This window comes from Metopolophium dirhodum, chromosome 1, assembly GCF_019925205.1.
Source record: "Metopolophium dirhodum isolate CAU chromosome 1, ASM1992520v1, whole genome shotgun sequence".
In the NCBI taxonomy this organism is placed as follows: Eukaryota; Metazoa; Arthropoda; class Insecta; order Hemiptera; family Aphididae; genus Metopolophium; species Metopolophium dirhodum.
Genome location: NC_083560.1, coordinates 29,487,129 through 29,502,271, shown reverse-complemented (window position 1 = coordinate 29,502,271; position 15,143 = coordinate 29,487,129). Strand labels below are relative to the sequence as shown.

Sequence of the window (15,143 nt, the reverse complement as noted above, 5' to 3'; positions counted from 1 at the left end):
TTATTTGCCTGGGTCGAATCCAGCGCTCGCCGACGCGGTTATACGAAACCCACCGATCTATCTTGTACGAGAGTAGCCGGCGGGGGACCGTCAGCCTGGCGCCAGGGCGCCCTGACGTAACCCGTCGGAGGGATGTTTCCGCGTCACCCAAAGGCGTGAAGGAGCCGCCCTCGAGACATATGGCTAAAGGTGTAAAAACCCCCGAGGTGCTGGTCTTATAACTCCCCGTCACACAGTGGTTAGTAATAGTAGCCACTCATGGTAAACCTTATCAAAGGCTTTATGTGAAACATCAACGAACAGGCACGAGCCGTATTTATATTTCTTTTGTCAAGACAGAACGAAATGGCATCGGCTAATCTATATAATTGATGTGTTGTGGAATGACTTCCAGGCACAAAAACCGAATTGAGTGTTAGGTGGATGTTAAAGTCAGAACTGTAAGGCCTTATTCTTTTTAGAATAAGTCTTAAATTTTTGCAAAAAAAAGGTAAGAGACTAATAGGTCGAAAGAATCAATATAACTATATTTTAGTGTACATTTCGCAATCAAAATGATAATAAAACCTTATATCTTAAAAACTAAAAATATTGTTCCTTTGGTTATGTTTTAGTTTTAGTTGATAATGATTTTACTAAATCATTATTACTAAAGTCAGGCCTTGTATGTCCTTAAAGAGTTTAATATATTCCACCTAATATTTGAAGATTATTTCTTAGTGTCATTCTAGGTTGGAACACATATAAGTCAGAATTTCTTACTACTTGTCAAGTTGAATACACGCAAAAAATAAAAATATAATATGTATAATATAATTTAAAGTCTATTATAATAATTCATAAGTAATAAAATATTAAATTCATAACATTTTACTCACAGACTTGGGCTTCTTTTCGATGAAAATTCACAGTGAAATATCAAAACATTTCTCTTCACATTAATTTTATCAGTTTTATGAGATTTTTTACCCAACTTGTCTTCAGTATAATCTTTAATTAGTTGCTCTTTAGTAAATATGTTGATTGCTCCTCTTATATGACCACCTTCATATTCATAGGGATACCTACAAATAAAATAAATTAATAAACACAAAATACAATTCAATTTACAATAAAATAATATTTGTATTACCTGCAGTCTATTATTAGATAGGAATCAATACAACCATTGAATGTGCCCTCCAATAAATGAGCTAATGTATCAGGAGATATACTACGGAGATCTGCATGACAACCAAACAATGACAAAGGCAATATAAATGATTGACTGAAGTCACCAATTAAATTTGATTCATTATCCTCTGAGAAAATAAAAAAATAATATTTTTAAAAGTTGTACCTACAACTACTGTGTGATTTAAATAATAGAAACCAAACAAATTACTCATTACAAGTAATACTTATCAGCAGAGCTCGGAACTTATATTTTTGGTTTGAAAAATGTTTTAGTAACTATGATTTTAAATATGAAATTTGAAAGTTCTTTATTCAGTGGTTTTACTTTAAATGGTTTTTACTAAAATATTTTCTACTTGACACAGCGTAAGTAACAACACAACCACTGATAAAGGATAAATAGTTTTTGCAAACTTAGAAAAGTATACTTAGCACCGACACAAACAAATATGGACGTTTTTGAGGGAAAATGTTTATATTTTGGAGTTTGAAGAGAGTGTTTATTAACTGATTATATCGATGATTTTAGGTGCTTCAAGTCCTAATAACAACTTATGAGTTATAATGAACCTTCCATTAGACTTTCAAGCTTTTTGATCATGGGAAAAAGTTTTATTGACATCTACTATAGAAAAAAAATTCAAAAATGTGAAATGTTTATAAATAGCTTACAGTCAAAATATTTGAAAATTTTTAAGTATCTAAGGCTATTTGTTATTAATTTACAACTAAAAAGAAAATTGATTATGTCGAAACCTAGTTTTGATTAACGATGAATGTGTTGGTTTTACCTCGATATGTTTTTTTTATTAAGTTTTTTTTTTATCTGTCATCACCTTTTAGAACAGTAAATTTAACAGTATCTTTTCTGATAGGAAATCTAGTGAATCTAGTTGGTATTTTGGATAGGTAGTGAAAAATTCGAAGTAGTTTTTTCAAAATTAAGGAAAAACGGGAAATTCAAAACAAAATCGGTTTTTTCCAACTACATCAATTTACCGTAAATACATACAATTTTCACTGAACTAGCAGTTCAAAATATTCTGACTTATTCTCAGCTGTTTACGGACATTTTCAGTTTCCAATTTATTCGTTCGAGCAAAAAATGTCCGTAAACAGCTCAAAACAAGTCAAAAAATTTTTAATATTTTATGGCGTATAGAAAATTCTAATATAAATAATATAAATGTACAATGTAAATTGCATGTATCATCTATGGTCATTTGTTTTAGAGTTACGCCAAAACCCAAAATCGATTTTGCGCAAAAATTCCAGTTTTTCCTTAATTTTTTTTTGTTTTTGCCGGCGCTTTTGAAAATTACTGATAATTTTGACCTCCCCAACGCACCAACGAGATTCACATTTCCATCGAACAAGACACTGAAGTTGAAAATCAAAGGATTATTTCGAATACTTATCGTGTAAACAGATACAAATAAAAAAAAGGTGGGTAAGTGGATGTTGCTCTGCTGTACAGTAGGTTACAAGTGGGTCACTGTAATGGATGGTATTAAATTTAAATTCAATGATATAATATCATTATATAAGAAAAACGATTCTGAGCGAAAACAGTCAGTCAGCATATAATATTACGAAGTATATTTGATGATATTATTGTGAATAAAGTAATTTATATATAACCAATTTACGTGGAGCCTTGTTTTCAATTTTCAATTCTTAGCTATAAAAAGTTGAATATTTTATAAATTTTAAACTACAAAATAATTATTAAATTATAAATTTGATAAATTTTGTCAAAATTTGAACTTCAAACGCTTATAAAAAATTGTGTGCCTATGTATTTTTAATATTTTACAATTGCTATTGTAACAATATATCAGGCGCCTTGCATTAAATTTTCTCGCATTTTTACTCAACAGATAAAATTTTATTGATAATTATAGAAAAAAAAACTAAAAAAATTTAAAACTGACAATGTCCGTAAACAACTCAAAAAGAGTCAAAATATTTTCAAAATTTCATGGTGTATAGAAAATGCTAATATAAACATTCAGTGAAATTTTCAAGTACAGTCATTCGTTTTTTAATTACAATAAAATAAGAAAATTGTTACCTGAGAAATCGAGTGAATATCAAATGTTGTAAAAATATAGATTTCAGACGCTCATAAAAATTTAATTTATGTTTCTTGTAGACATTTTTTTTTTTGATAAAAGTAGACAAACTTATGAGTAATCTTGTATTACATTTTCAAATCTTAGATTTAAAAAGAAAAATTTTTATGAATTTTCAAGTCAAGAAAATTTGCTATTTTTCGTGATTTTTCCGTATTTTGTCAAAATTTGAACTTTAAATAGTTATAAATAAAAACTGTGACTAAGGATTTTTAATTTTTTTCATCTGCCTTTGAAACAATAACCTAGGAGCTTTCTATTAAATTTTCAAGCTTTTTTACTCAACAGATAAAATTTTTTTGATATTTATAGAAAAAAAAACTAAAAAAAATGGAATTTGATAATGTCCGTAAACAGCTCAAAATAAGTCAAAATATTTGGAAAATGTTATGGTGTATAGGAAATGCAATTATAAACATTCAGTCAAAATTTCATGTCCCTACGGTCATTTGTTTTAGAGTTACACCAAAACCAAAATCGATTTTCTCAAAAACAGATTTTGCGTAAAAATTCCCATTTTTCCTTAATTTTTCTTTTGTTTTTCAAGTCGCTTCTGAAAACTACTGGGAAATTTTTATTTTTGACCCCCTTAAGTACCAACTAGATTCACTTTCCTATCAGAAAACTTACTGTTGAAGAATATCCAAGCACTTTTACTGTCCTAAAAGGTGATGACAGACACAAAAATAAAAAAAAAAAAAGAACACACATCATTATAAAATCAATACATTCATCGTTTCACTCAGAATCTAAAACTAAATATAAATAATAAAACAAAAAATATTTTTTTAATCATATAAATTGGCAAAATAAAACTACTGCAGCATATTATAAATCATAAATACATTTCAATACATAGTTAAACTATTAATTAATTTTAATCCAACAATTTTACAAACAAAAAATAATGATTGAATTGCTTGTTTTAAAATAATCTAGTGTATTCTTACCTTTCTCAAATGCAGCTTTTATATCGGTTTCATTAGTTGAAAATGACCTTCGAAGCTTGGAAACACTATTTTTGCAAAATCCATAGTTAAACAATGTATTTTTTTTGTGCAATACAGGAGCAGTTATAGAAGTATTTTCAGTGTCTAATGTTGGAGAACCAAATGATGAAAGATCAACCTTAGGCTTTAACACTTTGGATACAATTGATTTTTCAAGACTCTCTAATTGATTAAATAATTTACGTTTTTTCACAACAACATCAGTGTTATTCATGTCTCCAAGTACTAAATCCTATTTGTAATAAATAAAATGATAAATTGAAAAAAATGATATGTATCAATAAAAAAATTACTTACAACTTTTTGAGGTGTATCTGAATCATATTTAGGATTTCTTTGTCTGGCAATAGGCTTCATTATTGGCGAATGTAAGGCAAAAATATCTCCATTGTGAAGTGAATCTTGAGAATTAAACCATCAATAATAATTAAATCAAAGTAGGTATTAAAATATAATGTATTCTTATTTATTATTTACCAATATTGATGGAGAATTAACCTTTTCTGGAATACTTTTTTTTTCACTAGAACTAATTAATATCAAAATTCAATATGTATATATGTAATTTTTAAGTTTTAATGCTTTGACTTATAAGGTAATTATTACTTATTAGCTTACATATGTTGTATAATTAGATTAATATGAATAATTTAATAATATTTAAAACAATATTTTTTTGACAATGATACCTTTAGGTTTGTCTTGATGCATGCATTCTGTCCAAACATTTTTTTTAGAAGAAGATTGTTTAGGATTTGTTTTTTTTAATTAAATTAGTTTTTTCCTCTTTTTTACATGATTTCATATGTATAGACTTCTTCTTAAACGTTAATATAATATCAGGAAACAAATTTATTTTCGTTTTTTATTCTCGGCTGGTGGATTAAGGTCTTTTTTTACTAGTTGACTTACTATATTTAAATGGTTTTGCTTTTACCTTTGGATTATAATGTGAGCGGGTAACTTTTTCATCACCAAAATCTTCGGTTATCTGTTAATAAACATTAATACAATAAAAACACTATAATTAATATAATAGGTATATATTAATTCAATGATTTTAGTGAAAATGTATAAATGATTATACAGTTACCTAACCTAACTCAAAGCTCACAACGGGAAAAAACATTTGAGTTATCAAAATATTAATGTGTGATTGTTATTTGAAAGGGAATTTTCTTTGTTCGATATGTCAAGAATTCAGAGTTATCAAGGGTTGAGTTACCGAGAGTACAGTGTATTTTAAAATACTCCTAATTTATACTAAAATTTAAATATGGTATAAAACCATCGAGAAAACACAGTTAATGTTCTTACCAATTCACTCTAATATCAAAACTGACAGCACACCATTAAAACTAGCTAAGAAAAATTTGCTTTATCGTAAATGTGTAAGACGGAGACAACATATTCGGTTGCCACTTCCTAATAATTAAAAAAGAAAAAATGTTGTTCCTATTTGAAAAAAAGAAATGGTACAAAAAATCTCAGGATTTCGAAAAATATGGTCTTCAAGTATATTTAAACATTTAAAAAATCAGATTTTAATGTAATAACACAATTAAAAATACATAAAAAATAGGGTTAGCATGATTAAAAATCACCCTTTATATACAAACATCAATACAAATGTATACAATAGATAATATGGGGTGGGGTGGGGTCCAATGAGCCTACTTCATAATTCTAGGTTGTTTTATTTTATTTATTTTGTGTATTTTGTATTTATTTTTAATGTCGAGGCCCAGGAAATGTAAGGGAGGAGAGGTGGGAAATTAGGGAATTTGAATGGTTGAATAATATGTATTTTTGTAAAATCTCTTAGAAATCTTTGAGAAGTTGAAGATTGCACTGTGGCAATTAATAATAAACATAATTGTCCATTCTTTGATTTTGAAATAAGACTATCAAATTTTTCACTCAGAGTAGGACTTAATTCAGTTGGATTCCATATTTAAAGATGTTTCAGGAAAAGTATGTTCAGGATCATACACTTTGGATGAAGAGACATTTTCATTCAAATTGTCTACACAAAATAATTTGTTTTCTATTTGTTGTCAATGGTGATTGTTCAATTTTATGTAACTGGAGAGACCTCGGAAGAGAATTACGAGGATTTGTATAAGTATAAATTTTAACTTAAAACAAATAAAATATTTATATCTAACCAGTGATATTATACACTACAATAAATAGGAATACCCGAATGCCTTTACCAAGCATCCTGATTTTCAACCATTTTTTGGAGGACTTGTGTATTTTAGTACGTTTAAAATGACGGTGAAAGAATTTGGCTGTCAGTCTTTGTTTCAAAGTTAAAGCTATATTTTAAGTTAGCTGTTTATACCATACAGTATTAAAGAGCTATTTTTGCCATATATATTTTTTTTTTATAAAAAGGACAATTGGACAGTGGGTTTCAAGTTACAACAATACACAGCAGGTACATGTAACCCAAACACAAAAAAAAATTTTTAAAAAGGGTGCCCAGTTAAGTAATACTTTGAATTTTTAAATATTTGTGTACCATAAAATTTCAGTAATAATTATAGGGTAGAGAATATAGAAGAATAATAATAATAGAGAATAAATACACAATTTAATGATCTAATTTTACCAGTTGAGAGTTCTATTTATAATTATTTTTTTTTGTTTTATAATATTTTGTAATAGCCCATGTGTTATTTATCTACATTTTATAAATATTTTAATATAGATTATTAAATTGTAAAATAGCGTTTTGATTGTAATTCCAATAGGTAATAATATACCTGCCTACGTAAATAGGCTAGCAATCAGTTACTTCAAATAATTTTTTTTGACATAAATGTACCTATAAATTGTTTGTCTGTTGTTAGGAAACTACTGTAGTTTATTCCTCTTTTTTTTTGTTTTCACAATCAGGCATGTAATTAAAAAGGCAAAATTTTTTTTGGAAGCTGAAAAAGTTTGAGGGAAATGTAACAAATAGACTATTACTAGTTATTACTAAAAAACTAAATGATCTTGTTAGTTGGAATGAACAATATCTAGTCTGATGATATATATATATATATATGTATATCAACTGTTAAACTCTGTGAATATCTCTTTAATTATATAGATACCTACGACACGGATTAAACTGGTGAGCTACAGAGAAAATCTCGGAGGAGCCGTATAAAAGTTGGGCTGGTAGCTAAAATTTTATTGACAATCATTAAATAAAAACTAATAAAAATCGAAAATTTGTTATGCCTATAAATAACTTAAAAGAATATTTTAAAAATTTTATCATTTAGGCAGAAAATGCTAATATAAATATTTGTTGGAAATTTCAAGTATCTACAGTTATTTGTTTTTATGAAATGCCAAGAAAATAAACTAATTTTGTCAAAAACTGGATTATTAGAAATATATACCTACAATGTACAAACTGCATATGTATAGGTAACTAATACCTAAACATATACTTATTTTATCTAAAGCCAAATCAAATTTTAAACTTACATTATAAATATTGGTTAAAATGGTTGTACTAAAGTCATGAATGCAGAGGAGAGACAAGAAATAATATGTGTGGCTTTTGCGGGAAGGCAATTTCAGTCTTCGGCAAAAGGCGGACCTCGCCTGCGGGTCGTGCACGCCGTCACCCAAGACTGATATTCTCACTTCCCGCCTTTGACAACAATATACCTACTATAAACATTTAAAGCTTAAAAGTATGTAATATTGTTGCAAGTACTTACATCCAGCGCATTGAAATTTGAAGTCTTAAGACCGAAAGCACTCCACAGTCCACGTCTCCACTAGTCCGTTATAAAAACATGGATTAATTTTGTAACTACTATCTACTAACTGTTATGCTTATGATATGGTGAATATGTGAAATAGGGAAGGAATAGTATTATGGTAAACAAGCCGACCCGCGGCATACACCCATAGGTAATCTATAGATAACCATAGATAGCCTAACCAATGCATAGATAATATAATAGATAGTAGGTACATAGTTAAATAGTAGATGGTATATGTTTTTGGACCAAGGTGTATTGATAAGTTGTCTACAGACAGTCATCACCACCGGGAGCACTATAATATGTCCTATGGAGGCCGATAATTGAACACTATTGTACGTTAAATCCATAGAAAATTGAAAATATATTATGATTTAAGGAATAAAATTCAAAATGTTATTTTATGTTAGTGACATTTATGTTCTAAATTATTTATATGCAAGTATTTAAATGTTTCCTTTTTTAAAATATAATTATTATATACAAATACTGTCATGTTTAAATTTCCTATTACAAAAAAAAATATATGAAAAATGTAAGAGTTAATTCACTAAATTATCATACACAATGCTTTCAAAGTGTTACAATTAACAAATAATAATTATTAATTATTAATTAATATATTGATTTTAAATACAATTCATAATATGTTAATACTAGTATATTCATATTAACTATGTGCTACTAAAATGCATATATTTTGAATATCTTTTTATAAGCTTTTATTAAATGGTTGTACCTATCACCATTGATTTTATAATATATTCATAGAATAGAATTTTATAAAATCAATGCTATTACCTATATATTATTTTCTATTAATCAAGATCCTGGGGATAGATATATGATAAATGGTTGATAGATTTATATGGTCATCCTATATCAGTGCTTATTTTCTTTAGACTTAAAGCGTTTATGAAAAAAGTTTAAAGAGTTAAATTTCAATACTATTATTAATATTTTTCAAAAGTATATTAAAACATTAATTTATTATATATTTTAATAATTTATCTGTATGAAATAGAACATATTATTTTAGTATATTATACCTAATTTAGAAAAAAAAATTAATAATTTTAACCAAGGGGGCTTTGAAAGTTTTACATTAAATTTAGGGAGCCTCATGACAAAAAAATTTGAGAAGCACAGTACTAAATTATACTGTAGAATATCTAAATATATTATATAACTAGCTGTCCCGGTAAAAGATCATGTTTGTAATGTAGCATTTCAATTTAAAAACCTCATATACATTTTTCACTTTTTATTTTTCAAACATAATTTGTAGTTATTGAAGAAAAATATAAACAACATTTTTGATAAAGGTTGGTTGCTCTATACACAGTAAAATATTAACCGAAAAGCAACATTAATTCTTTATGAGTGTTAGAATTTAATATTTACGATATTGGATTGGTAAATTAAAGAATTTTCATCAATTAATTTTTGATAATTTGTTGTAACTTAAAAACGAATGAACCTAAATACTTGAAACTTTTACTAAATGTTAAAATTACCATTATCCATACATACTAATATTTTCAAACAATTTTGAAACTTTTTCAGCTATTAATAGCCATTAGAAATTTTTTAAATGTTGTAAATTATTATTTAGTTAGAATATCATAAGTTTTTCTTTTCATAGGTACCTAAGATGAAACATAATAGAAGATTTTGCATAAGTTTTCCTACCTATAACAAACAAACAAAAGAGTACTTCAACAGAAATTTATTTTTTTATGAGCTCTTGAATTTATTATTTTTACTACATTTATTCAGCGGTAAATTATTGATCGATTTTTATATTTTGTTGTATTTTAAAAACGAATAACTGTAGACTTATTGAAGGTTTACCTGCTTCGGGTATTGGAAAATTATCGTGTACAATGTCAAATTTTACTACGAAAGGTTGTTATTGTTAATATAAATTGGAATCACTATACTGATCCTACTGTCTCTATTGGACTTGCATGAATGCCTGTAATAGTTTTCTTATCCTTTTCATTCACGATTATATGTCCTTTTAAACTTGAAATTTTAATAGTGTTCATTTCAGAACCGCTATTAATAATTAAAAATTTAATTTCGTTTTTAATAAACTTATCGGAAAAACCGGTTATGTGTTCCTGCGTTATTGGCATTATTAGTTTATTACGCGCACGTTACTTCCTGACTGTATTTCTTCAATGGACCTATTTTGATTGCCCTGCTTATTCTTCTCTTCAAGTACAATGTCTCCCGGCTTTGGATTGGAGGTGTGGCTATTCCATTTTTGCCTGGTTTGGAGTGAATGTAAGTATTGCTGTGACCATGTTTTCCAGAAGTGATACATCATCAGTTGCAAATGTTCCCATCGATTTTTTGGATGGTGTATCATTGTGTTAGGTCCGTAATTGGTTTCTGGTGGAGCTGTGATAGGTGCACCGATGAGAAAATGACCAGGTGTTAAGATTAATGGAGTACTTTCATCTGAAGAGATTGACGTGAGCGGTCTGGAGTTTAGACATGCTTCAACCCTTGCGAACAATGATTGCAGTTCTTCAAACGTTAATATAGTTAATCCAATAACGCGGTTGATTAGTGTCTTAGCTGATTTTATCGAAGCTTCCCAAATCCCTCCAAAATGTGGGCTGACTGGAGGTATAAATTTCCACGTTATAATGTGATTGATTTCATTTTGAAATGTTGGAGTATGTGTGAATTTCATCATTTCGTTATGCGCACCGACAAAATTTCTACCGTTGTCACTATGGATTTTTGTGGGGCACCCTCTGCGACTAGAGAATCGGTTGAACGCAGCTATAAAAGCAGCTGTCGTCAAATCAGTGACCATTTCTAGATGTACTGCCTTTGTGGCAAAACAGATAAATAACGCTAGGTACACTTTACGCGGTTGGATTTTGCGTCTCAATTGTTCCTTTGCAAAGTATGGTCCGGCGAAATCTATCCCAACAATTGGGAATGGACGTGACGGTGTTATACGTTGTGCTGGCAAGTTTCCCATGTATGGTGTATATGGCCGTGGGGTAACTTTTGCACACTTTATGCACTTTCGGTATGTTTGTTTTGCGATTGTCAATCCATTGATTGGCCAATTAGTTAACCGTATAACTGTTAGTATAGTTTGAGCACCACTGTGAAGCAACACTTTGTGATGATATTCAAATATGAGCTTGCTTACATGGTGTTTTGGTAAAATTATTGGATGTCTTTGATTATATGATAAAAGTGAATTTTCTAATCGCCCTTTCACTCGAAGAAGACCATCGCTGTCGAGGAAGGGATCGAGATGCCTTAGTGTACTTGTTTTCTTCACTTGGTGACCATTTTGAACGTCTTTAATTTCATTGCCATATCGTTCTCTTTGTACGAATTTAAGAATAGCCTTTGATGCATATTGGTATTCAGGTATCGTAATATATTTCGATTTCAAGCATTTGGTTTTGAAACGTAGACAAAATGCTACAATTCTTGTTAACTTCTCAAAGGAGGAATACTTGTGTAGCCATGACTGTTCTACCGGATTTTGTTGCGTAACTAATACAGTAGGTGCTTGATGCATGTGTAAGTTTGTTGGCCAGTGACCTGGTTCTTGTGAAAGCCATTCTGGTCCATGCCACCATAGATTTGATTCAATCAATTGACTAGGAAAGGCACCACGTGAAATTAAATCTGCTGGATTTTGTCTCGTATTAATATGATACCAGTTAGCGTGCTGTGTTAACTGTTGCATTTCTGTGATTCGGTTTGCTATATATGTTTCTTGTTGAGTAGGTGGTAATGCAATCCAACTAAGTGCCACTGTAGAGTCACTCCAAAAATGACACTGTTCTGGTGGGATCGCCAAATTTGTTCGGATTCGATTAGCAAGGCGTGCGAGCACTAACATACCACATAGCTCTAATCTTGGAATGGATATGGTTTTCAATGGAAAAACCCGAGCCTTTGAACATAATAATTGGACTTCGATCTTGCCATCATGCGTTTGGTGTCGGATATATAAACATGCACCATAGCCATTTTTGGATGCGTCACAAAATGCATGTATCTCAGCAATAGAACAATTGAACTGAGTATTTACGTTTAGTATGTACCGAGGAGTTGATATGGTTTCTAGCTGACTCAATTGCTTGGTATAATTATTCCACTGTGATTCAAGTTCCTCTGGTATCGGTTCATCCCAAGAAAGTTTTAAGGCCCACATACTCTGCATAATGCTTTTTGCTTTTAGGACCACTGGTCCTAATAGTCCAAGTGGGTCGTACAGTTTTGCAATTTGTGATAATATGGTTCTTTTAGTTGGTTTTTTCGGGGTTTCAATATTTACTTTATACAGCAACTGATCACGCTTAGAATCCCATTGTACACCAAGAGTTTTGATTATATTATCATTTATAATTGGTTTATTTGTGTTGAGCTGACCAGCTGATGAGAGACCCTGCAATATTGACGGATGATTTGAACACCATTTATTCAATTGAAACCCGCCTCTCGCCAAGACGGCTATTAACCGATCTCTTGTAGCTAATAGCTCTTCATGTGAATTTCCCCTCAGTGAGCAAATCGTTGACGTAAAAGTCGTTTAATAAAACCTGCCCCACGTCTGGCATATTTTTACTTTCATCTTTGGCTAGACTTCTAAGTGCTTTGATTGCTAGATATGGTGCTGATGCTGTACCATATGTTACTGTGGTTAATCTATATTCTTCAAGTTCATCTTTAGACGATTTCCTCCACAGTATTCTTTGTATGTCTTGATCATCTTTGTGAATTTTGATCATCCGATACATTTTGTAATATCTGCTGATAAAACATATTTGAATGTTCGGAAACGAATTATTAAGTCAAACAAATCCTTTTGTAACGTCGGACCCACCATTAGTAAATCGTTTAGTGATAATGATGATGTTGTTTTAGCAGAACCATCAAATACAACTCTTAATTTGGTGGTTTGACTAGATTCTTGTGTGATATGGTGGTGTGGTAGGAAGAATGATTTTGAATCCAGGCAATCCAGGCTTTGGCACCTTCTCCATGTGGCCCATGTCATAGTACTCTTGGATAAACTTTTGATATTGGGCATTGATGTTAGGTTGTCGCTCGCGTTTCCTTTCATTGGACAAAAAGCGTTGAGTAGCCATTGCTCTAGACTGACCGAGCTTTCTGACATCATCACGAGATGGTAATCGCACAATGTATCTTCCATCTATATCACGTAATGTAGTTTTCTCGAACAAGTCTTCACATTGTTGTTCCTCGATGCTGTTTTTCCTTACCGCTGGCGTGAGCATGCCCTCTTCAGTTTGCCAAAACTGTGTAATTTGTTGATGGAGTTGGTCAATTGAATGACATGCTATTGGCCTGGGTTGCAATTCAGTAGGTACATTCCCACCTCCTGCAATTATCCAACCAAGACTAGTGGATTGTGCAACTAGACCGTTTTGTAGCTTCAATCGTTGATTGGATAATATATTATAAAATACATTTGCTCCAATTAATAGGTCAATTGGACCAGGTTTATCAAACGAAGGATCAGCTAGGGTAACATGACGCGGCAAAGTGGCCTTTACATTTGGATTCAATGGTGATGTTGGTAATTGAGCAGTTATAGATGGTAGCACTAAACATTGGATGTTAATAGTGTAAGAACTATCTTTCGATGTCATTTGTACATTGGTGGTGTTTGAAATATTGATTTGTGCACAATTTATGCCTTGTACACCAGTTTTTGTTTTGTATTGCACTAGTTTATATTTATCGCATAGTGACTTTGTTATTAAGCACGACTGTGAGCCTGAATCTAGGAGCACTCTAGCTTGAAATCTTTGTGTTGGGCCTTGTAACTCAACAAGTGCTGTCGCCAGTACCACTCCATATCCTGGTTTCTTGTTGTAGCTATAATGGAGTTTACATTGGAGTTAGATGTACTTTGCTTTTCATTCTCGTCAAAATGTAGTAACGCTTTGTGTAATTTGTGACATGTCTTACATTTTGACAACTTGCAGGTACTCGTTTTATGTGATGATTTTAAGCAGTTTATACATAATTGTAATTGTTTTGCCTTTTCAAAACGCTCAGAGGGAGATAAGTTTAGAAATTGTTCGCATTTGAACGTCAGGTGTGCCTCTGAGCACACGTCGCATTTTACTGATGCAGTGGATGTGACGGCTGCAACAGTTGGAGTTTTGTGAGAGTATCTATTTTGAGGTCGGGTGCTTAGCTTCTGCGTTGGCTTGTCTATTCGCTCCAGGTAGTTGCATTGATTTTTCATAAATACTTTAATTTCTTCCAACAGTGCGGGTTCCCTTGTGGTTTTTCTTGATGATTCCCATGCTTTCCTCGTTTCTTCGTCAAATTTCCTCACAATAATGTTGACCAAGATATAGTCCCAGGTATGTACTTCTATTCCGAGTTTTTCTAGTGACCGTAAATGGCCTTCTAGTGTTTCATAGAGTGTTCTCAAACCTCGGTGAGACTCAGTTTGTAAGGGTCTGTGATCTATAATGCCATTCAGATGTAGATCTATCATGAACTGTTTATTTTCGTAACGTCCTTGCACAAGACTCCATGCAATCGTGTAATTTAATGCTGATATTGTAATTGATTCAATTACATTACTTGCTGTGTCTTCAAGAGAACCTTTTAAGTAATGGAATTTTTGAATTGTTGAGAAGGTTTTGTTATCGTGTACTAGAGCTTCAAATGTATTTTTAAAGTTCAACCATTTTGTTGGATCACCGTTAAATTTTGGAAGTGGCACTGGTGCCATGAATGTGCGTGGTATGGATTTGTACTCAACCTCCTGTGTTGTTGAGGTAGTCTCCGTTTCTATGTATGTTTTTATGCTGCCTACTAGTCTATAATAATTATTTTCAAAACTTTCTCGTTCATTGAATTGATTTTCCGATGGATCTATTAATTCAATTTCTTCTTGCGTTTCCATAAATGACTGCCATACATTTTCATACTTGCTCAGACGGACTTGCAACTGCTGCATATCTTGCATATTGTCAAAACTGTCGAAGTATTTTTGTAATTTGGTGGTC

General features: G+C 30.9%; 1 protein-coding gene across 1 annotated transcript; it reads right to left on the bottom strand.

The window, feature by feature from the left end:
• Positions 1 to 13,052: 13,052 nt before the first annotated feature.
• On the bottom strand, positions 13,053 to 13,763 carry LOC132935777 (uncharacterized). Its single transcript, XM_061002391.1, has one exon. The coding sequence runs from the start codon at positions 13,761 to 13,763 to the stop codon at positions 13,053 to 13,055; it is 711 nt and encodes a 236-aa protein (XP_060858374.1).
• Positions 13,764 to 15,143: the final 1,380 nt, after the last annotated feature.